The sequence below is a fragment of the Triturus cristatus genome, chromosome 4_1 (genome assembly GCF_964204655.1).
Source record: "Triturus cristatus chromosome 4_1, aTriCri1.1, whole genome shotgun sequence".
Classification (NCBI taxonomy): Eukaryota; Metazoa; Chordata; class Amphibia; order Caudata; family Salamandridae; genus Triturus; species Triturus cristatus.
This window is the reverse complement of record NC_140585.1, coordinates 417,688,285-417,710,323: the sequence shown is the minus strand read 5'-3', so window position 1 is coordinate 417,710,323 and position 22,039 is coordinate 417,688,285. Positions and strand designations below refer to the sequence as shown.

General features: G+C 49.0%; 1 protein-coding gene across 6 annotated transcripts in view; it reads right to left on the bottom strand.

Annotated features, from left to right (window-relative positions):
- Window positions 1-22,039, bottom strand: part of RIC8B (RIC8 guanine nucleotide exchange factor B) — a 462,890-nt gene that overhangs the window by 185,601 nt on the left and 255,250 nt on the right. For all 6 annotated transcript variants that reach the window (XR_014981275.1, XR_014981276.1, XM_085652537.1 and 3 more), the window contains one exon: window positions 12,585-12,680. Coding sequence is in view for 4 of the 6 variants with exons in the window: in XM_085652537.1 (XP_085508663.1) it covers window positions 12,585-12,680 (96 nt within the window). In the remaining 2 variants the exon portion in view is untranslated. The remainder of the gene's footprint in view (window positions 1-12,584; window positions 12,681-22,039) is intronic.

Sequence of the window (22,039 nt, the reverse complement as noted above, 5' to 3'; positions counted from 1 at the left end):
CCAAAACTTATGGATAAGAGCACGTATAGACCACCCACAAATAGGTCACTTGTGAACACACCTGAACAGCGCAGGTATTGATTATACACTGAATGTCCGGATTGATATATCCCCTATAGTCTAATGAAGAATTCCGTATTTTTTCGATAAACCCCACAATTATGGATTAGAACATCACTTGAGGTGGTGAGAGTTTTTTCTGAGGTTGCAAATGTAATGGAGACGGCATAAAAATATGCATCACGAACAAATAGTCTCACATACAATTGAATAGTGAGCACGTAGTCAGTTGGCACCAAATCACTCAAGAGCATTGAAAATTTTATGAGCACTAGAGTTGCACAATGGTCATGAAATACATGAAATACATGAAAGAGAAATGCGAGTTTTTTTAAAAATGATCTTTTTACTCCTTATAGAAAAACTACTGGAGTTCGAACAAAAGACATACAGGTGAGTGCATTAGGCCTCACATTTGGTGTGCATGGAACACATGTAAGAAGCCCAAATAAGGACTCATAAGTAGGCTTTATAAACACCACGCCCTGACGAAGGCCCCAGACCCGACTGGGCTATTTAGGGAGGGCCGAAACATGTTGGCATCGAACAGAGGGTATAATTGAACACACGAAGGTTCAAAAAAAACCCCAACATTAGGCTTTTATCTATATCACAAGTGCCTCAGAATAAAGGATCAAGAGGAGGTACACTTGTAGGTATTTTTAACCAAAAAATCTGGTTCGCCTCATAAACCAGTGACCTACTTATCAGAACTCCCGGTATATCTATGGTTGAGTCCGCCCAGATAGTACCACCTTATCTGGGTGTGGAGGTAACGCCGATGATGAAGCATGTCACTATTATGTGAGTGAGGCGTTTCCGCCAATATCTTTGATATTCCAACTGACGGCAATACAGTAGGACCATCTCGAACAGTCTGTACCCCCGGATGGGGAATACAGTCTCAGACTACAGTTGTCCATGGTGAAAACAAGTTGTATTGGGAGAACGCAACTGGTAGTTTCATTCTCTCACTCTCCACACGTGAAAAAGAGTAGTCCACTTCTCCCAGGGAACACCCATGCAAAAAGAAATCCAAAAATGCTGTTATTGATTTATTCATTTAACGTTTTTATAGAGCACTACTTTACCAAGATGCTCGCTAAACAGGACAACAAATTGGAAGGGAAAAGGCCGCCCATTTCAAAAAACATGTAGCAACCTATTGTGTACAAATGAATAAAAGAGGATTTTATTAGCGGATTCCTACTTAAAATTAGTTGGCAAAAACTGACTTCAGTGGAAGAAGGGAGGTATATCCAGAAAGTCCATGTAACAGGAGAGGGAAGAGAAGTGGAATAAGGACAGAGAGAGAGGGGGGGATGCAAAGTACAGTAGTTAAAGAAGCAGTGGTAGCAGAAGATGAGGTGTGGGGGGCTTCGATGGACTGAAGTTGGTTTAAGGGCAACGAAAGTAGGATATTGAGGATAGTGTAGTGTCTGAAGTAGGAGAAAAATATACTTGTGACCAGAAGGATAAGAAGGAGTGAGGCGAGGATAGGAGGTAGTTTAGAGACGATCGAGGGAAAACAGGAGAGCTGAAGATATATTTCGAGATAGATTATAAATAAATGCGTTTCTAGTCCTTTGCATCCTAAATAAATTGGAAGTGAGTTGCAGATCAAGGTGCATGCTCTAGAGAAAGATTGTTTGACCGCCATACAAGATTTGATTTTTTTGGTTTCCAGCCTTAGCTTGACAATGCATGTTATGTACTAGTCTCCTGAAATTTTTAGACCATTTTTGAGGTATTCCGAATGATGATTGTCTATGTCCCTAAACGTGAAGCATGCAAATTGAATTTGTTCTTGGCCTCTAGGGGAAGCCAATGTAAATCTTTTAGGAATGGTAATATGTGGTCAAACATTCTAGTTCCAAAGATCATATGGCTGCTGTGTGGAGAAGAGTTTTCAGAAAAATTGAGGAGCAGAACTACGGTTTCTGCAGCAGTGTAAAAATCCTTGGTGGGTGGGATGACCTATCAGTTGTGGTTGTCTGTGCTATTTGAGAATTTATTGACAGATAGTGCAGGAAGCTGGCTCTGTATAATCTATACCAAAGTAAGGTATAGTGTGCACAGAGTCTAGTGGATCACCAGAGGTATAGCAGAGGCTAAATTAGATAATCACTAACCGCTCTATTTGTGGTAGTGTGTTCAAGCAGTTAGGCTTATCAGAGGGTGTGTTAAGCATGTATTGTATTCACTCAGGCAAGAAATGATGACGCACACACACGGAGACAGAATCCAGACCAATTAGGTAAGTATAAAAAGATATACTTATGTTTCATTTCTAGAATCAAGCAGGACAGCACAGGTAGGGGAAATATACTTTCAAGTGCAAGGCTGTACACAGAAATACAATTTAGATGAAATTGGTATTGTTACAGGTTTGTATTTGCTTTTAAAACAGTTCAGAATACTTTGACATTACTTTGGATTACTTTTGCTGCAGGAGGGGGCTGAACAAATTCAACGAGCCACAGCAGCCACCGAGGCAGGACGCCGTCAGGGGTGTTTCTGCGCCAGAAGGCGCGCTACATAAATCACCCGAGCTCCCGCAGCGCGGGACTTGTTGCTTTCGCTGCAGGAGGGGGCCGGACGGGACCATGAGCCCCAGCAACCACCGAGGCAGGACACTGCCAGGGGTGTTTCCACACCAGGAGGCGTGCTACATAGATCACCTGGGTTCCAGCAGCATGTGACTTGATGCTTTCGCTGCAGGAGGGGGCCAGACAGGACCACGAGCCCCAGCAGCCACCGAGGCAGGAAGCCACCGGGGGTGTTTCAGTGTCAGGAAGCGCTACATAGATCACCCGGGCTACTGCAGCGCGGGATGCGCCTGGGCGAGTGCCCGGGCGAAGACCAGATCAAGAGCGGCCCGTCTGTGGCTGTTTGAGGTTGGGCTGGGCCCACTCTCTGAGGCCTCTAACATCACGTCCCAACGCTTCCAATCCGAGCTTGAATTTGTGGAAGTCGCTAAGTCACTGTCTGGAAATTGAGTCATTAACTACTGAAATGTACTGTTTCTTCATTCTCAATTGTTATTAATGGTCTCTTCCCAGCCCCAGGATTCTTGTTGGTTCAGGCTCCATCACTCTTCCATTTTAATTGTTTGCTAATTTGTCGGGACTATGGGCAAAGGAAAAGGTGGCAACTGCGGCACTGTCTTATCTCCTTTAGTAAAGCCTACCCCAAAGCCTACCTCAATTGACCGGATGCTTGAACGAGCCGTCAGCGTGATCAGTAATGAAAATCGCCCAAACTGAACAGAGGCTCTCCATTAATTCAGATGGTCTAAGCGGGGGTCTACCTGGCCTATATCCTCGTCTGCCCTCGGACATGCCTATATTTTTACCCCAAAACAGTGCTGACTCTCTCCTTACACAATGATCTACAATGAATTGTATACCGACTTCCCCAATAGGCACTCCTTCCTTTATCTCCAACGGTGCAAATAATAAGTCCTTGCCTACAACATTACCAGAGGGAGCAAAACGCGGCAAGGTTCGTAAACAGGTGACTAGCCCTCCTTTATCCCCTCCTGAGACCCTACAAGTGTCTGTGTCGGAGCCTGTGTCTGTCCTGGCACCAAGAGCAGAAGCCTCAGAGGCCACGGTCTCAACTTCAGTTTTACTCTAACAGGTTGACAGCTCTATTTTTCATCAATTCCTTCAACGACCTCCTGGCTAGCCAGCTAAAGATTTTCTCAGAAAAACTGTGCTCAACATTTAACACTGTACTTTCTCCTCTGGTTTCACATTTGGCTACTATTGAGTGCAATTTGGTCGCGCTTGGTATCAACCGCTCAGGCTCTGCCAAAGGAGCATCAGCCAGTACACCAGGCACAGTACCTCGAACAAGAACCCTGATGATTTGCCTGGGAAGCATATTCCAGCAACTCAGATCCGCTTACTTCTAGCAATCTGCTAGCCCATGTAGATCACTCATGTAATAAAAATCTCTTTACCAGCCAGAAAGCAGTCCATCTACCCACTTCCACTTCCTATCTTAATAACACCACAAGAGATCCTGAGGGCAGAGCGGCTTCAGTCCACTTCCAGTCGCAGTCACAACTATTAGTTATTAATCTCCCACCTGCTGCATCCCCATACGTGGCTGTCCAGACAGGGATTTCCCCATTGTGTGCGGACCAACGCGAATCTTAGGAGCAGCTCTACAACAAAACCTTAGACTGGCTGGCACAAAACAGAGGCATGCCATTCCGGCATGCTACGGACATCCTGCACGTGAGGAGATACACATGGATTGGGCCTAAATGCCCGGACCTGCAGGGAAACTGCATTGCGATTAATTTCAGTCTTCCAGACCTGGCACATCATCTGATATTTAATGCTAGACTAAGTAATCGGGTCGCTACCTCTATCTCCTTGGTCCCGTCAGGCTTTTTCTATAGACCCCTCTTTCACCTTAGGCAATATCCATCCAACTAAGCTTCAATCTGTAGCGCACATGATGTAATCCTATCTAACTGTCAAGGCGACGCCTTCAGGTAGAAGTGTCACTGATCAAATCCAGCTCCTCTTCTCTTTTAGCATTAACAATTTGTGTACCGAACACTAATATGTTTTATTATTTGTAATTTTTTATAATAATGATTTCACCAATGCTAGTTGTACACACTACAGCCGCCTATTTAATTTTATATCCCTACTGCAATCCAAGGTCAATAACCATGCTTCTCAAGTTCATTTTTTTCTTTGCGATGATTTTAGAGCCAAGATTAATGGGGGTCCTACAAGTCTCTAACACAAATGGGAACCATTACATACAAGATGCAAGAGGGGCAGAGCTTTGTAAGCAGCTTACTGCTCATGGCCTGGTTGACCTTCTTGAAAATCTAGGGGGAGCATGCATAACGTTGACGTCATTTAGAGGGGTGGGGGGGAGCCTCCCTTATAGACTATATGTTTGTCAGCCCTGATTTCTTATCTTCGTTCTCAGAAGGACAGAACTTGCCTACAGATTGGGGTGATCACAATGCTTTGAGCGCCTCTATGTTCTTGCCGCTTAAGGGTTTAGCCCGCAACAATAATTTAGCCTCCATTAAGCATCACTCCTCGGATGGCCTACAACTAGCTTGGCGCCTGAGAAACCCCTAAGATTTTTTAGCTGCCTTACTCAAGTCACACTTAAATACATTTCTCTACTGCCTAGCGGAGAACGTACAGGAATCTATGGCTTTCCATTATAATAAACTAATACACACGATCAGGGATTCCATGCTTTAGCCAATTCGTATTTCGAATCGGACCAAAGATGATTCTACGGGATCTGTTCCCTAGCAACAAGGAAGCTGAGGAAAGCCTCAAATGGTCTCCTTTAGGAATAGGATTGAAATCTTCCTGGCACGCACAAAATTTGCACTTACAAACAGGAAAAGGGAAGTATATAACCAAGATTGGGAACTTGTGGAACAGGCGTCCCAGGAAAAGGATCGTAAATCCTATTGGGACTTAGTAAATTTAATTCGATCCAGGAATTCCCTCACCAATACCCTTTTGCAAAACAATATCTCGGGCGCGGCCTGGGTTACCCACTTCGCCTCTATCTACCACACTGAGAACGTGCCAACAATGTCAGCTACCCTTCTCAATAGATTGCAGAACTCTCCCCCACTTTTATTAACTTTACAGAAATTCAAGTCGCCCATCCATCACAGTAAGGGTAGGAAAGCCCCAGGTCCGGATGAGGTACCAATGGATTTGTTGAAATCCATGCCCAAAATTTGGGGTCCCCTTATCATGAACATATTTAACACTTCTTTATCTACTACTATTCCCCCTCATGGTCTACCGCAACGATAGTTCCTAAATTTAAAAAGTGTGACCGTATGTAGCCCAAGTGCGACCTCTCTCACTTATCGAAAGCCCTATTAAAATTAATCGGCAGAGTTATTTATGATCGCCTGGTCGAATGGGCAGCTGATAAGGACATACTCTCCCCTTTTCAATTTGGATTCCGGCCAAAACTAGGAATCAACAAACAACGTCTGAACTTGGCTCTGATTATTTCTAAATATACTAAGGCCAAGTGCTCCCCTGTTTACTTAGCTTTCATGATCTATCCACCGCCTTTGACTCGGTGAACCGAACCAAACTCTGGTTAATGTTGCTGGATCTAGGCGTGAACCCTCCTTTGGTAAATTTCTTATACTCCCTGCACTCAGACCTCTCAGTTCAGGTTTGCCTAAATTCTTATGGGGAGCTTTCCTCTGAATTCCCCCTGAAGAGTGGTGTGATGCAAGGATGTATATTGGCACCCTTATTATTTAATTGATATATTAAGGGATTAACAGCCATCTAACACAGATAACGCAGAATCGAGGGCTCTCCAGTTCCCGCTTTACTGTACACTGATGAGGCTGTATTACTAGCCCTCACCCCAAAAGAATTGAGACATCAGTTGGACAGCTTTGTTTCTTTTATGCAAAATCTGAACCTAATTACTAATTATTCCAAGTCACATATCATGTCCTGTGGCCCGGACAAATTATGTTCAAATAAAGTCAGTATTAATGGGCACGTTTTGACCACCGTTTTTAACTTTTGTTAATTGGGATAAAATTTTAGTTCATCAGGGTCATGTAGTACTCATCTTGCTCAGGCCAGTGTTACATTAAACAAAACCACGGGTACAGTTTGCAACCTAATTAGCCCACAAATTAGGGGGACTGGGTATCCACCTCTAAATGTTTATAACTCACAGTGCATCAGTGTAGCCACCTAAAGAGCTTGAGTCTGGGTTTTCAGTAAATGCTGTGCTCTTTAGGACGAGGAAAACCAATTTCTGCGATGGTTTCCGAGTTTACCGCCGTCCACTTCTAGTCTCATTACCCACTTTGAGTTAAACCAGGGTTTCATATAGGATAAGATTCAGCTGGCGCCACTTTTATTATGGGTTAGTATTTGGTTAAATACAGCCACTAAGCTCTGCAGGGACATCATATCTGAATTCCTGACCCTGGATAAGGCACATTCCACACCCTGGCTGAGTTACATACAGGATACTCTTGGTTCCCTTGGTATATCCTGGTGGTTTACTGAACCCAAACGTATGCCTAAAAACGCAAAGAAGGAGGGGAAAACAGTATTTAAGGACCACTGTGCAAACATTAGGCTGAAACACGAGCTATCCAAACTCACGGCGTTGCATTTTTATAGTCTTTTATACACAGACGAACCCCTTTGAATCGGTCTCTGGACCTGTCACGTTGGGAGTGGTCACTTCTTTTTCACTTCAGAGCAGGGATAATTTATGGTCCCTATTTTTCAAACACTCTTTAGATCCAGCGGGGAATACAGTCTACTCCTGCCCCTGTGATAATCATTCTGCACAATCTCTACTGCACTTTATGTTCTTTTGCAAATTGCACAGTCTAGCACGAAAGCACTTTTTGAAACCCTTGTTATGAAGGCTAGGCCTCCGCCGTTGTAGACCAGCCCTCTTTCATTTACAATCTCTGTGTTCACCCGAAATTGTTCTCACTATCTGTGCCTTCTTGAAAGCAGCACTTAGGGTTAGACACTCAATGATGGGCTAGCCTGTTAGAATTGTAAGTGTATAGTGGCTCAGTATATGGCAGAGCAAACATGATAGGTTCATTTTTGGAGGATAGTAGAAGCGCATGGCGGACCCTATTTGAGGTTTTTGTTCTCTCGTTATCCCCTCCTCATGCTTTTTAAAGTACACCCACTGCTTATAACATTATAATGACTTCTGAAATCTGACTATTACTTGCACTTTTCTGTTCATTTTAACCCCTTCCATGCGGGGCGGATTCCCCCGCTGTGCTGAGCGCTGCTTGCGCGGGCGTGGTCATGACGGAACGGTTCCGTCATGAGCACAGCTCAACCGACGCTCATGACGGAACCGTTCCGTCATGAGCGTCGAAGGGGTTAAGCACGGTTATTTGTTGTGATGATGAACCCTAAAGTCTCTGATGCACTTACTTTTAATTGTTTTTAATGTATAATCATTTTAAAATTTGTATGTACGATTATAGTTATGTGCAATATTTCTATGTACTTTTATGTCCTATTGTTATTTAGACCAAATAAAGTTATTGAATTGATTACTTTTGAGTTACTTTTGAGTTACTTTTTAGTTACATCGACTACTCTGGGTGATATGCCTAGATATCACACTGTGGGTCCTACAATACAGATGTAAGTAAGTAATTTCTGTTTCAAAGCACAGTTATTTTTGTTCCATACATAAAGCAGGTCGACAGAACATTTCAGAGGAAAAACCACAACATGGGTTCCTATGGAGAAAAAGAATGTTATTGGTTTGCAGATAAGTAAATGACTTACAAGGTTGGGTATCTGGGGTTAGAAGCAAGGTCCCCCAGGGTCCAAGGAGACACTCAAGTTGCATCACCAGCGGCATTAGGGTGGCCGTGAGCAGAGCGCAGAGGACAAAAAAGTTTGCCAATGGGGCTAGGGGGGCCTTCGGTTGGGGGCTGCTCTCGAGCAGGCCACTTGATGGAGGAACAAAGCTCCTGGGTTTAAGATCAGCACTGCAGGGGACAACAATCAGCATAGGAGCTGCACCACCAGAAGCACGGGGCAGCTGGATGCAGTGTGCCAAGGAGATGTCAGGAGCCTGTTGATTCCAATGGAGATCTCTGGTTCGGAAGAAGGGCTGCAGGCTGGGACAAGGAGGTTTCCTGAGGGTGACCACTGGCAAGAGAGGTAAGTTGGGTTGTTGGTGGATGGCTGTTCACCGTCGGTTGGGCTACCCAAGGCCGTGCGTCGTTGGTGCAGGGGTGTATTTAGGCGATCGGTTTTACTACCAGCTCCGGTTGCGGTCGGGAGGACCCATCAGGTTGAGGCTGCAGGCATCGGGCAGAAGATCGAGGCAGGTCAGGGATCACCGGATCCCAGGTCAGGATTGTTGGGGAGACCTCGTGGAGTTGGGCCACTCAAACTCAGGCCGTGGGCGACAGGTGCGGAGTGGTGAAAACCTCTGATTTGGCTGGATTTGGGGTCTGTGTTGGAGTCTTGGGTTGAGCAAATCCGGTGCTCACAGGAGACAGAGTCCTTTTGGTGAAGGCAGGACAGGTCCTCCGGGTTCTGGGTGAGGCTGCACACGCCAGAGTTTCGCTGGTTACAGGTCAAAGTTGGGACAGACCCATAGGATGGGGGCCAAAGCAGTTCTTGTCCTCTTCTTCCTCGTTCAGCACAACTCTTCTGTCGTCCTTGTTTTCGAATCTCATGAGGCAAGGTTCGGGGTCGCCCCCAAATACTAAATTTAGGGGACTTACAGGGGTGTGCAGGTTGGGAACAATGGATCCCTTCCTTAGGGTGAGTACAATCCCTATTATGCCACCCTCCATTGTAATTGTAAATTGGATTTATAAAGCACAGCTACTGCGTCTTGTCGCTATCGAGACTGAAGACAGAAGGGACATTAGTGCTGGGAACAGGCAAAAGAAGAAATTATTTATTTCATGCAGTCTGTGTAAATAGCAGAGTTTTTAAACTTTTCCTGAAACTCAGCAGGGATGAAGCTGTTTTTAAGGTAATTGGTAAATCGTTCCAAAGCAGCGCTGTTGACCTGAATAGGCTCCTACCTCCCCAGGTAGCCTTCTTGAAAGGAGTAACTACCATATTTTGGCCAATCCTGACCGTAGGGTTCTGTTAGGGACATACCACTTTAGTTTGTTCCTAAACTGTACTGGTCCCTGACTGTGCAGAGATTTAAAAGCCAGACAGAGGGCTTTAAACTTAGATCTCTGTCTAACCGGCAGCCAGTGCAGCTTTTTTATAGCTTCTCTTGCTGAAACATTTTTTGGGATCTTAAAGATGAAATGAGCTGCCGCATTTTGTAAGATCTGGAGCCGGTTGACCAGACCTGAGTTGAAGGTAAGATAAAGGCTATTGCAATAGTCTATGCGTGAGAGGACCATTGCCAGGGTTACTGTTTTCAGGAGTTCCCCTGGTATGTATTTCTTAATTTTATTGATTAGTCTTATGGAACTAAAGGAAACAGAAGTGATTTTGCTAATCTGCTCTTTGAATTTAAGTTCCTTGTCTATGGTGATGCCCAGATCCTTTATTTTGGAAGAAGGTGTGGGCAACGCATCCAGTACTGGTGGCCACCAGTGGGGCGTCCAGAGGGAGTGTTTATTACCAAAGATAATAACCTGTTTTTGAGGAAATCCAGCTTCAGGCAGTTTCCATCCATCCACTCACTCACATTCTTCATACATGTAGGGGACTGAAATGTGAGCGTCCCCTTGCCTCCCCCGACTGAGGAGTAGGGTTGGCAAAGGTGGGCACACACATCCTAACATCCTAACTTGGTTTTCCTGCCGATTCACCTGCCCAAAGTGGGGATCAGAACCGGTGGGAAGCAGGTGCTGGGGGCAGCAAAAGGCAGGGTCAGCTAACAAAGGCAGCAGGCCTTTGAAGCTTCGTCTTTGTGGACCCAGCCCATCCTGGGGGAGGAGGCATGGCACCTCTGCTCAGGATGAGCTTTGTTTCTGGACCCAGAGAGTGGAAGCCCTCTAGCCAGGGGTCCAGAAACCTGTCTGGTGTAGGGAAACGGTGGCCAGCCATTCGGGAACCACACTGGGGCTGGTCGTTTTTCAGGGGGCATCTCTAAGATGCCCTCTGAGGGCATTTTACATGAAATCCCCCACTGGCATCAGTGTGGGTTTAATGTGCTGAGAAGTTTGCTACCAAACGTCTCAGGTTTCAGTAAAGCCATTATGGAGCGGTGGAGTTCGTAATGATCAACTCCCAGACCATATACTCTTTGAGGCTTTACTGCACTTACAATGCCTAAGAATGGACTTAGACACTGTAGTGGTACAGTGCTCATGCAACTGTACCCTCCCCTGTGGTCTAGTGCACCCTGCTAGAGGGGTGACTTACCTAGGCCACAGGCCATTTCGACTCTTCACTTTTCTATGCACCAAAACATGCAGTCTGCAATGGCAGTGGGTGGGTGTTAAGGTGCAGGGTCTCTATGGGTGGCAGAATAGGTGCTGCAGCCTTAGAGGCCTTACTTGGTCATAGTGCCCTTGGGACCCATGGTACATTTTACAAGGGGCTTTCCTGTGACCAGCGATGTGCCAATTGTGAGTTTAAAGGTACAGTTTGGGGAAAGAAGACAAGCCCTGGGAACCTGATTGGCAGGGACCTGTGGCACATCAAGTCAAATTGAAACAAGTGTCAGGCAAAAAGTTGGGGGTAACCATGCAAAAAGGGGCACTGTCCTACATATAGGTGCCAACTCATAAACTAAATGATTTCACTTCCTCTATCACTGAAGGGGTAAATCTGTAGGTATGGAGCCAAGAAAGTGAATCCATAGTGACGTTTGATTCTAGGGGTCGGCTAATGAAAATTGCTTTGTTTCTTTCAGAGTTTACCTTCAAGAAGTTATCGGACATAATTCAGCATAGGCTAGGTAGAGAGTTATTTAAGGGAGTATATATCCTGTGGCAATGTTATTTTTAGATATAATAATATGTCATCTCGATGCTGGTGCATTGCCCCCGTTTCCTCCACTAAGATATTCGGTAGTTCCAAGTATATGTGAAATAACATGGGCTCTAAAAGAGATACCTGAGGAACCCTGCAAGTGACAGAGTGCCTTATTGCCTTTTTATAATTCTTAAAGAATGAAGAAAACCATTCAATGATTTTATCTTTGAAGCTCATGCAGTGTTCTAACACTGAGGCCAGCCACTTGTGATTAAACACTGCTGATACGTCCAGCAGGATGATTAGGCAGATATCACCACTGTCCAGCATCCGGTGAATGCCATACAGGATTTTAACTGTTTCAGTTTGGTAATGCAACGTTTTCGAAAGCTGTATTGGTAATAGTTCAACGGCTTTTGCTGTTCGATGAATGTGGTTGACTGATCAGCTAACAAAAGTAGGTTAGTTACTGGTGTGTAATGCGAGTACCGATTTGGATCATCATGGTGTTTCTTTTAATGTAGTGATTTGACCCATCTAAAGGAACAGCCTAAAGTGCCCTCCATTAAAGAAGCATTTATAAGTTGACACCAGAGTTTGTAGAATAGGCAAAATATATTTTTGAAGGTAGACAACTTAAATAGGCATCTAATCAGAGACTCACTGGATGGCTGTTACTAGAAAAGTTGTTTTCAGATGCTTTCGGTAACAACACTGATACTCTCTCCACATTTCCTACATTGTTCAGTCAGCCAGCTTACAAACTGTTTATCAAATACATGTCACCATTTGAAATTCAGCAGATGTTCCAATATGATCACACCATTAGCTTGAATAGGACCAGTCTACGCACATTTGCATTCTATATCAAATTAATGTATACATTTGATAACTTTATTAACCTGGTCATTGAAACCTTTTAAACCTAAGACACTCACATGGTGATGAGTAGTTCATGAAGACATAAAATTAAGCAAAGAGTGAGACAATCAACAATAAATGCATACTGTTTAAGAAACAGAAGTCTGAAACAAGGCTAAACAATTTTGTAGGTGAATTAGAGATTACCTGAGCTTTTATAAACTTCCTGATGGTTCTGTGTGCTCGGGAGGACTCAGTCAATAGACTCAGAACTGGCGTCAAACCTTCTACGTAACTGCATCCCTACAAAGGTAATAATGGATAAGATTACTCCATGTGCCAGTACTCGCATTGCAACTGGTTAAACTCTAAAGATCAGACAGATTTCCATGAGTGCACTGGGTAAAGAGTTTTGTTTGTTAGCACTTGGGCCTCTATAGTCTCAAAGCATCTGAACTGATGTGCTTCATGCAGCGATAAACATGCTTGCAATGAACATACCTAAAAGAGATCCTCTGTTGTGTAATCAGCATCAGCCGGGGGGCCCGCTTCCCCACCTTTTTGAAGACATAGATTGTCTGTCAGGCTGAGAAAAGGTCAGACTGACAGACACTCTTTATGTTCAGGTCAGATAATCGGGTGCTATACATGCACTAAATGAGCAGGCATCTGAATGCTCGAGCAAATTTTGCCTAGCTGAAAATTTCACAGCCCTGTGGGCGAGACTTCCTAAGCCTGGCAAAGTGTTTGGAGGTCCTTCCCTTCATGACGAGGGGACGCGTCACTGATAGACTCGGACCTGGGCGCTTCATTTATAAGCTCTGAATTGTCCAGGGCTGACTGTCCATCACGGACGCTCATCACAGCGTGAGGTGGGGCCAGCAGACTCACTGACCCCATCTCACTCTGTGCAGAGTAAGGGACTGTCGCCTCCTCTCATTGGCTGACTCCTACAAGGTCAGCCAATGAGAGGAGGCGACAGCCCAGACCTCCAGGAATACCTGAAGCTTCCCTCCCGCCACATCCACATGAGATCACTGCTGCGGCCAGTAATGTTTTTTAAATATTTGGTGTGTGCGTGTATGTATGAATATATGTTAAATTGCATGCATGTTGTGAATGGGTGTGCGCGTATGTATGTCCTTGTGACTTTGAGTATGTGTGCATGATTTTAATTGCATGGGTGTGAGTGAGTGTGCATGTTGATGGGTGAGTGTATGTGTGGTCCCCCCTCCCGCCAGCCCACCCAGTCCTTCCCAAATTACCAGCAGCCAGTGTGTGTAGCAAGATCACATAGGTTAATCTGAGCACCCACTTGGAATTAATTGTAGCAAAAAAATTGAGTTATGGTGCCATAACATTTGCATTTCTAAATTACAGCCTTAATTCCGAGATGAAAGCAACAACAAAGATCAGTGGAGAACCTGCGGCGTTTGCATGGCGTTCTCGCCAGGGCGGAGTTTCTTTCCGAGCCGGCCATCTTGGCTTCGTTGGACGCCACGATGGCCTTTGACACGATCGAATGGCCATATCTCTGGGCCGCACTGGCGAAGTTCGGTTTCGGGGCGGGATTTATCAGTTGGGTGAGACTTTTATATACGGGCCGCTAGCTCAGGTTGTTGTCAATGGGAGGGTGTCCCAGCCCTTCGCTCTCGGGAGGGGCACTAGGCAGGGGTGTCCGTTGTCCCCCCTGCTCTTTGCTCTTGCTTTAGAACCGCTCGCAGCCTGGATCCGATGGGAACCGTCGATAAGGGGTATTAAGTGGGCCACTGGCTTTGAGGACCGAGTCTCGTTGTATGCCGACGATATTCTCTTGTACCTCACCTCCCCGCATGAATCCCTTAATGTCCTTTTTGATGTCCTCACTTCTTTCGGGAAAAACTCCGGGTTGACTATTAATTGGTCCAAATCTTGTGTGTATGTCATTTCCGGTGGCTTCCCCCCCTGCCGAATAGGTTTCCCATCCAAATTGCGCAATCCGGTTTCAAGTACTTGGGGGTCTATGTATCGTTGGACCCGGCGGTCCGCCATGAGCATAATCTCCTTCCTCCTCTTCGGCGCTTGAAGTTGGATGTGGCCCGCTGGCGTAGGTTGCCGTTGTCGCCACTCGGTCGAGCTGCACTTTTTAAAATGATGTCACTGCCCCGATTTCTCTACGCACTCCAGAACTCCTTTGACATTATTCCGGCGGCTTATTTCCGGGAGGTAGAGGGTTTGCAGAGGAGACTTATTTGGGATGGTCGCGCTCATATAGCTCTTGCAAAACTGACTCTCCCCTGGTACGATGGGGGCATCGCGCTCCCGGATATCAGGAGGTATTATTGGGCCTCCCAGCTGTCCGCTATCAACCATGCTACTTGCGCACCGGGTCCGAATCCGGCTTTCGAGATGGATAAATATCAGTTGCCTGGTGGCGACTTCAACAGAGCACTCTATTCTCGGGCGGCTGGGAGGAACCTAACGGGAACCACTAAGATTGCAGTACGTGTGTGGAGGGATGCTAATGTTGCCATGGGTTGGAATGAGCGCCTGACACGAGCGACCCCCTTGTTTGCGTCGGACGGATTGGGATGCCTCTGGACGACGAAAGGCTTTGAGAACTGGGATATGATTGGCATCAGCAGAGTGGGTGACCTCTGGGTGAAAGGTGCGGTCAAATCCTTTGCGGAGCTTCAGAGTGAGTATGAGTTGAGTGAGAGGGAGTTCTTCAGGTACGTACAGGTTCGCCACGCTCTGCTGTCGGTCTTTGGGGCAGGCGCCACGATCCCCGCAGCTTCCCCACTCGAGGACCGTATACTTGATGGTCATCTGCCCGATAGTACGATTTCCTTAATTTATAAGAAGTTGATTAATAATCGGGCAGACCTCCTTGTGCATCTTCGGGAGGCCTGGACCGGAGACGGGTTGGAGTTGGACGACGAGGACTGGCAGTCTGCACTGTCCTCCCCGAAGGAGGTCGCCATTCCGGCCCGTCTCCGTCTTGTCCAGCTAAAAATTCTTCACCGTGTGTATGTGACGGGTCCTCGGTTGGTTGTGATGAGTTTTTCTTCGGATGGGCTGTGTAAGCGCGGCTGTGGATTGAATGCCACCTTCCTTCATATCCTTTGGGAGTGTCGCGAGGTCGCGGCTTATTGGCGCCGTGTGCACGCGGTGATGGAGGATGTCACTGGGGTCGCTCTGTTGCCTGAGGCTCGTCGATGTCTGCTGAATGTATGGGAGCCTAATGACTACAACGTTGCCCAGGCCCGGTGGGCGGCACTTGGGAACATGATTGCAAAGAGGGATATCGCGCAGCTTTGGGGTTCCCGACGGCCTCCCGCCGTGTCAGTGTGGAAGGAGAACATGGATTGGTGCATGTTCAGAGAGAAGACGGTATATCTGGTTCGGGGCAAGCCTGGGGCGTGGGGTAAAATTTGGGGTCAATGGAACGCCTACCGAGGTAACATTTGTACGCCCCCTTTTGAACATACTTCTGACACTCCTCTGTCCCCCTGATCCTGGGGTTCCCGGAATACTGTACTTGTTATGTGGATGGTTCTGACTTCCCCGCTGCCTCCCCTCCCCCCCGGGTTGACTTTATTGACCTCCTGATTCTTTATCTGGTATGGTGGGGTCCCCCCGTCGGCGCTCGGCACCATTTAGATTGTTTCTCGCCTTGAGTTTTGTTTTTTGTTTGTTTTTTTAGTTCTTTTCAAAATTTAAAAATGTCTGTATCCTGTCTAAACTTTTGAGTTGCCGAGAATAATTCTATATTCCTGCTGTGCCTTTGGAGATCAGTTGCTGCTCTGCGACGCTTTGTAATTGACTGGCACAAACCAGCGGCCGGCCCTGGTGGTTGTAGGCCCATGTCTGTAATTTTGACTCTCTGCACAATAAAGTTTAAAAAAAAACAAAAAAAAACAAGATCAGTGGTGGAGGTACTGGAGAGGCATTGTTACTGAGGCTAGATACTTTTTCACTACAGGTTACTGTGGATGTTTTCCCGTTATTTGACATTTGAATTGAATTTTGTAAGACTGAACTAAAATATAAGGAATAAAACAATACTTGAACCAGTAACATATTTCGTAAACTGGTACCGTCATAGCCAACAAACACTGAAAAACATATGTTTTGCAACTGCTGAATGCTTTAACCAAATTAGCCGAACCTACCAATCGAATTCAAGTAAAAATGCATTTCCAGAATTCAAAAAAGAGGTATGTTTTCCTGTACGCTATTTGGTCTGCTTTACCAGCAATTCTCTAAACATGTCATTTAAATTGTAAAATAATTTTTCTGCACTTTCAAAATTTTTCATGAATATAAAAAATGTATGTTTGGATGCAATACGCACATGCAAATGATAGGCTTTTTTTTGTAAACACAATTTTTCTTTGCACTACATTTAGCACATATGGCAAAAACCAACAAGCGTGGATGTCGATAGCAAATTTTCGGCTTCAATAGATAGTACTGAACCCTTACATAAAAAACGCAGTCTATCTATGTATCCAGTCACACACTTCTGTACATCTTTAACCAGTAACATAAAACTCATAAAAAGCGCATAGCATAACTCAAAAAAGCAAATAAGTGGTTTCAAAATGCTTATTTAAAGATAAATATATAAACCCTGCATCCTAGGGATTTATAGATCAATAATCATTAAAAGCACAGGTTACGGAGCGCTAGGTGGCGCCCGACTGGTATGGCCGCCTTCCAGTGAGGCTCCCGGCGCCAGACCCCACGAGTCCTTCTGGCTCCTTCCTGCACTGCCCTGGCCGGCTCCCTCCGAGCCCAGCGAAGCGCGGAGCTGTCGCGCTGTTCCGGGCCGAGATCCGGAGTGCATTTGTCCCCGCGGGGCCCGTCCCGGAGACTCGGAAGCTGACTGACGGTGGCCGGTGGCGGCCCTGGAGCTGCGGCAGGGGTGAGCGGCTACCTGAGCCCGCGGCGCCAACTAGAGGATTGGACCGGATTCCGCCAGCGGAGGGAAGGAGGCGGATGCACGGCCGCCGCGAGCCCTGCCGAAGAGGGGAAAGCAAGGCTCCTGTTTGGTGTCCGCACGTGGGGGCCCAGGAGGCGTGAGGTTGGCCCCTGGAAGCAGGATGGCGCTGCAAGACAGGCGGTGAGTGTGGCTGCAAGGGAGGCATCGGCTGGCCTTTGGGGGCTGCTGTGGGGGCCGGGTGAGGTGGGGACACCCCCCCATCGGGCCGGGTGTCGGCGGCCGTGGCTGGCCCCCCCCCCTTCTTCTACAATCTGCCAAGGCCATCGGGGGTGATCCGGACGGCGTGGGGTCCCCTTCTGGGGTCGGGCCGCGGACCGGCGGTCAAGGGGTGTGTGACCTCCCTCCCTCCCTCCCCCCCCCATCTCACTGCTCCGAGGTGGACTTGGCGGAGGGCGAAGTGATGGGAACCCCTGGGGGTTGAGGTCCGAACTGTGTTGCAGCCCCCCTTTAAAACTGGACGCTGACCACGCTGGTGAGGGGCTCAGTGAGAGGGGTCATCTGTTTGCAGAAGCGCATTAGTTGTGCCTTGGAGACCTATTGCCTGCGGGAGTGTTGGTGGCTGATGTTTTGGCTCAGGGCCTTGACTTGAGTGGCGAAGCCTTGCCTTGATCGTAGATGGTGGTGGGCACCGCTGTGGGGAAGAGCTCCAGAAGATAAACGGCTGTCCGGTTGGGAGGCCCACCGGGGACCGATCTGTGGCCTGGTGGCGCCTGGCCTTCTACCTATGCAGGATGCCCTGATCGCACCTCCTTCCAACTGCCTCCTGACTCGTCGGTCTTTGCGGACGCACTGGGGGTGCATACCCCGCCGTCGTCTGGCCTCGCTGACCTCCGCGCCCCAGGTGCCGCCACCATGGGTAAAGACAAGACAGCCAGGCAGACGCCCGCAGCCACCCAAACCAGAATGGACCAATTCACAACCTCCGAGAGAGGGACCGGCCCAACCGGCGAGTCTGCTCCGGCCCCCGTCACAGACCTTGCTACCATCCTGCAGGCCATAAATACGTCCCGTGCCTCCCTGGAGGGCATGGTGGGGGAGGTCAAGGTGGATGTCGCTCTTCTCTGGCAGGACCTGCGTAACGCCACCGCCCGCATCTCAGAAGCCGAATCTAGAATATCCACCGCTGAAGATGATATCCGTCAACTGCAGGACCAAGTACGGGAATTGACCACCCATTCCAAGGAACTACACCGCCGGGTCGAGGATGCAGAAAACCACGCCCGACGCAGTAACTTACGTCTGGTGGGATTCCCGGAGGGGGTCGAATCGGGCCTTGCTGATGACTTTATGGAACGCTGGTTCAGATCCTGGATGCCGGCGGACAGTCTGTCTGCCTCATTCGTAGTGGAGAGGGCCCATCGCTCCCTGGCCCCTCGGCCCCCGGGCGCGCCCCCCCCGGCCCTTCATCCTCAAGATCCTTAACTTCCGGGACAGGGATGCCATTCTCCGCGAGGCCCGGCGCGTGGACACCCTCAAGTAACAAAACCACACGGTCATGATCTTCCCGGACTACACCCGAGAGGTCCAAGAACTGCGCCGTTCCTATATTGAGGTGAAACAGAAGCTGCGATCCCTGGGCCTCCAATACCAGCTTCGGTTCCCGGCCCGCCTTCGGGTCATCTTCCAGCACAAGACAATATTTTTTGATACACCACGAGCGGCCTGGACCTGGTTAACGGAGGAGCACTCCCTGCACCGCTCTGGACACGGATCGCCTGTGGGCGGGCAGGGGGGGGCGGGGTGGGCCCCGGTCGTCGAGACCCTGCCGGCGGCGCCGCACGCTGCCCCGGGAGCGCACAGAGGGAGGGGTGGTCATCACACGCTCCATGGGGCGGCCGCGCCGGGGGTCTGGGGCCTCTTCTGCCTCCTCTGCTGCACACACTAGTCCCGCGGCTGCCGTGCGGCGGGCTGAGTCGCCCCGGAGGGCGGGCTCCGCGGACCGGCCAGCCATGCAAGTGGACACCTCGGACCTTTCTCGCAGCCCTACCATTTGACTTCCTTTTGCTGTCTGTGTATTTGTCGGGGGGGGGGGGGGGCAGGGGGGAGATCTGCCTACCAGGTTGCAGGCGCTCGGCACTGGGTTGGAGTACTCCATTGTGTTCGTTGCTCTCGGCCAGGGCAGGTGAATCAGGCTTGTTCCGCTGTATCAGGGGTCCACTAGTGCTCAAGCCCGAGCGTTTTAGCTTGGTGGTTGTTCAATCTCGTTAGGGCGACAGATGCTTCTGTTTTCGAAGTATAGGGTGGGGGGTAGGGGGTTGGGGTTGGTTTGGGGTTGTTTCCTCCTCCTGGGGAGGGTTTTGTTGGTAGAGCTTGATCTTCTCTCTGTTGTTGTTCTGCGGCATCATGAAACCTTCGACCTGCTCTCCTGCTCGGTGTCCCGCTGTCCCTCCTCTCTGGGAGCCCGCGCGGCCACGCCTCCATTGACCCCTTCTTATGTCCACGACCATGGCTGACGCGCTCATTCCTAAGGCCGCCATGCGTGTATTGTCCTGGAATGTCAATGGTCTTCTAGATCGTTTTAAACGCATGGCTGTCCTTAAATATGCACAGCGTGCGGAGATCGATGTGCTCCTCCTTCAGGAGACCCATCTCCTTGGCAATAAATGTCCCTTTCTCACCCGTTACGGATACGATAGGGTTTGGCACTCAGGTTTTGCAAGAGGATCCCGGGGAGTGGCTATCTTGCTTCGCAGGGCCTTTCCCTTTGTCTTGGCTCAGGTGCATTTAGACCCCCAGGGAATGGTAGTGGCGGTTTGTGGTACTCTTGAGGGGCGACCCCTCACCCTGCTGTCCCTTTATGCGGCGCCATCCCTTTTACCGACGGCCCTTTCATACACCGCGGGGCTCCTCCCGACGCTTCCGGCGGGCTCCCTCGTTCTGGGAGGCGACTTTAATGCTGTCTACGCGCCCCATCTGGACTCGACAGGTCCGATCTACCTCGCCAGAGCCACGCGCGTGAAGCAACTGTCGAATTGGGCCGAATCTCAAGGTCTGTGTGATGTCTGGAGGATTTGGCACCCACAGGCTCGCCAATACACTCACACGTCGGCGGCGCACCACTCTCATGCCAGGATCGATCTCATCTTTGTCCCGTCAACCGAATGCGCGGGGGTGCAGGATGCACGCATCCTCCCGAGGGGCCTATCAGACCACTCGCCGGTGCTCCTCGCTCTTGGCCCACCTCCCCTCTCCGCCCGCCCGATATGGCGCCTGAACGCTTGGTTCCTCCAAGACAAAGCTTTTCGAACAGTGGTGGGCGGCGAGATAGCTGATTATTACTCCCATAATGCGGGCTCCGTCTCCTCCTCTGCCATCCTTTGGGAGGCCGGTAAAGTGACTATTAGGGGGGCTGCGAAGGGGCATGTGCAACAGCAGAGACGTAGACAAATCTAACAACTTGCGGCTTGCGAAGCTCAGGCTTTGGAGCTAGAGCGGAGCCAGGGGGCGTTGGGAGACGCCGCGGAGACACGTCGCCTGGAATTTCTGCGTGAGGAGATATGCCTGCACTCTCTGGAGGCGGCGAGGACTCTTTGGCGCTCCTCGGTGGCCCGGGTCTACGGATGGGGGGATAAAAATGGTACACTCCTTCACCGGCTGGCTACTTACCCCCGGGCGGGCAGGATTATTCCTGACGTCAAAGACTCCGCGGGCGGGACCCAAATGGTATCGGTGGCAATGGCCCAGACCTTTGCTGATTACTACTCCCAGTTATACTGAACTCGGGCATCTGAGATCTCCCTTGCGGAGTTGCTGGGGGCAAACGGGGCGGTTCTCGGACGGTTGGGACAGGAGGTGTGTGAGACCCTCGACTTGCCCATCACGCTGCAAGAAATTGAGGAGGATGATCCTTCCCAAGTTCCTATACCTACTACAAAACACTCCGTGCCCCTTCACACGCCCGTGGTTCCGGAAACTGGATAAGATGGCGACTAAATTTCTTTGGGGTGGCGGCAGACCCCGTTTGGCTTTGGACCGCTGCCGGGTCCCATCATATGACGGAGGCCTGAGCATGACCAATCTCTACTTGTATTATTTGGCCACCCAGCTGCTGGTGATTCAAGACTGGTTCTCGAACGGGTGGGACGGTCCAGCCTACAGGCTCGAGGTGCAACTTACCGGGTTTTCATCTATCCAGAATATGCTCTATGGGGGCGACAGTTTCCCGGTCGATTCCGGATGTTGTACGGGCCCCCTTTCTGGCATGGCGCGCCGCTTTGCGATATACCCGCTGGTCGGGAACAGTGACCTCGGTCACGCCATTCTGGCATGGGACTTGGCTGAAGGAGGTGGCGGGGCTTGAGGGATTTCGAGCGTGGGATCTTCTAGGGATCTCCTGCTTGGGTGATGTCTGGCGGGGGAGCCACATGTGTTCCTTCCAGGAGCTTCAGAACCGCTTCTCTTTACAGTCTTCGCAGTTTTGATAAGTATCTTCAGCTGCGCCATGCGGTCCAGTCCCATGTCCCTCTGGACTCCAGACTGCCTGACCATAGCCCCGCCCGAGGCCCAGGTGATGTTGGGGTGTCTTGGGAGAGGGGGAATATCCCGTATTGAATATGCTACTTACCAGTATGCATCTGTTCTTGGCATGTAGGGCTGCTGACATTCATATCTGTGCATAGATCGCCGCCTAGTGTTGGGTCCGGATGTTTGAACGTTGTTGTCCTGGAAGAGCCTT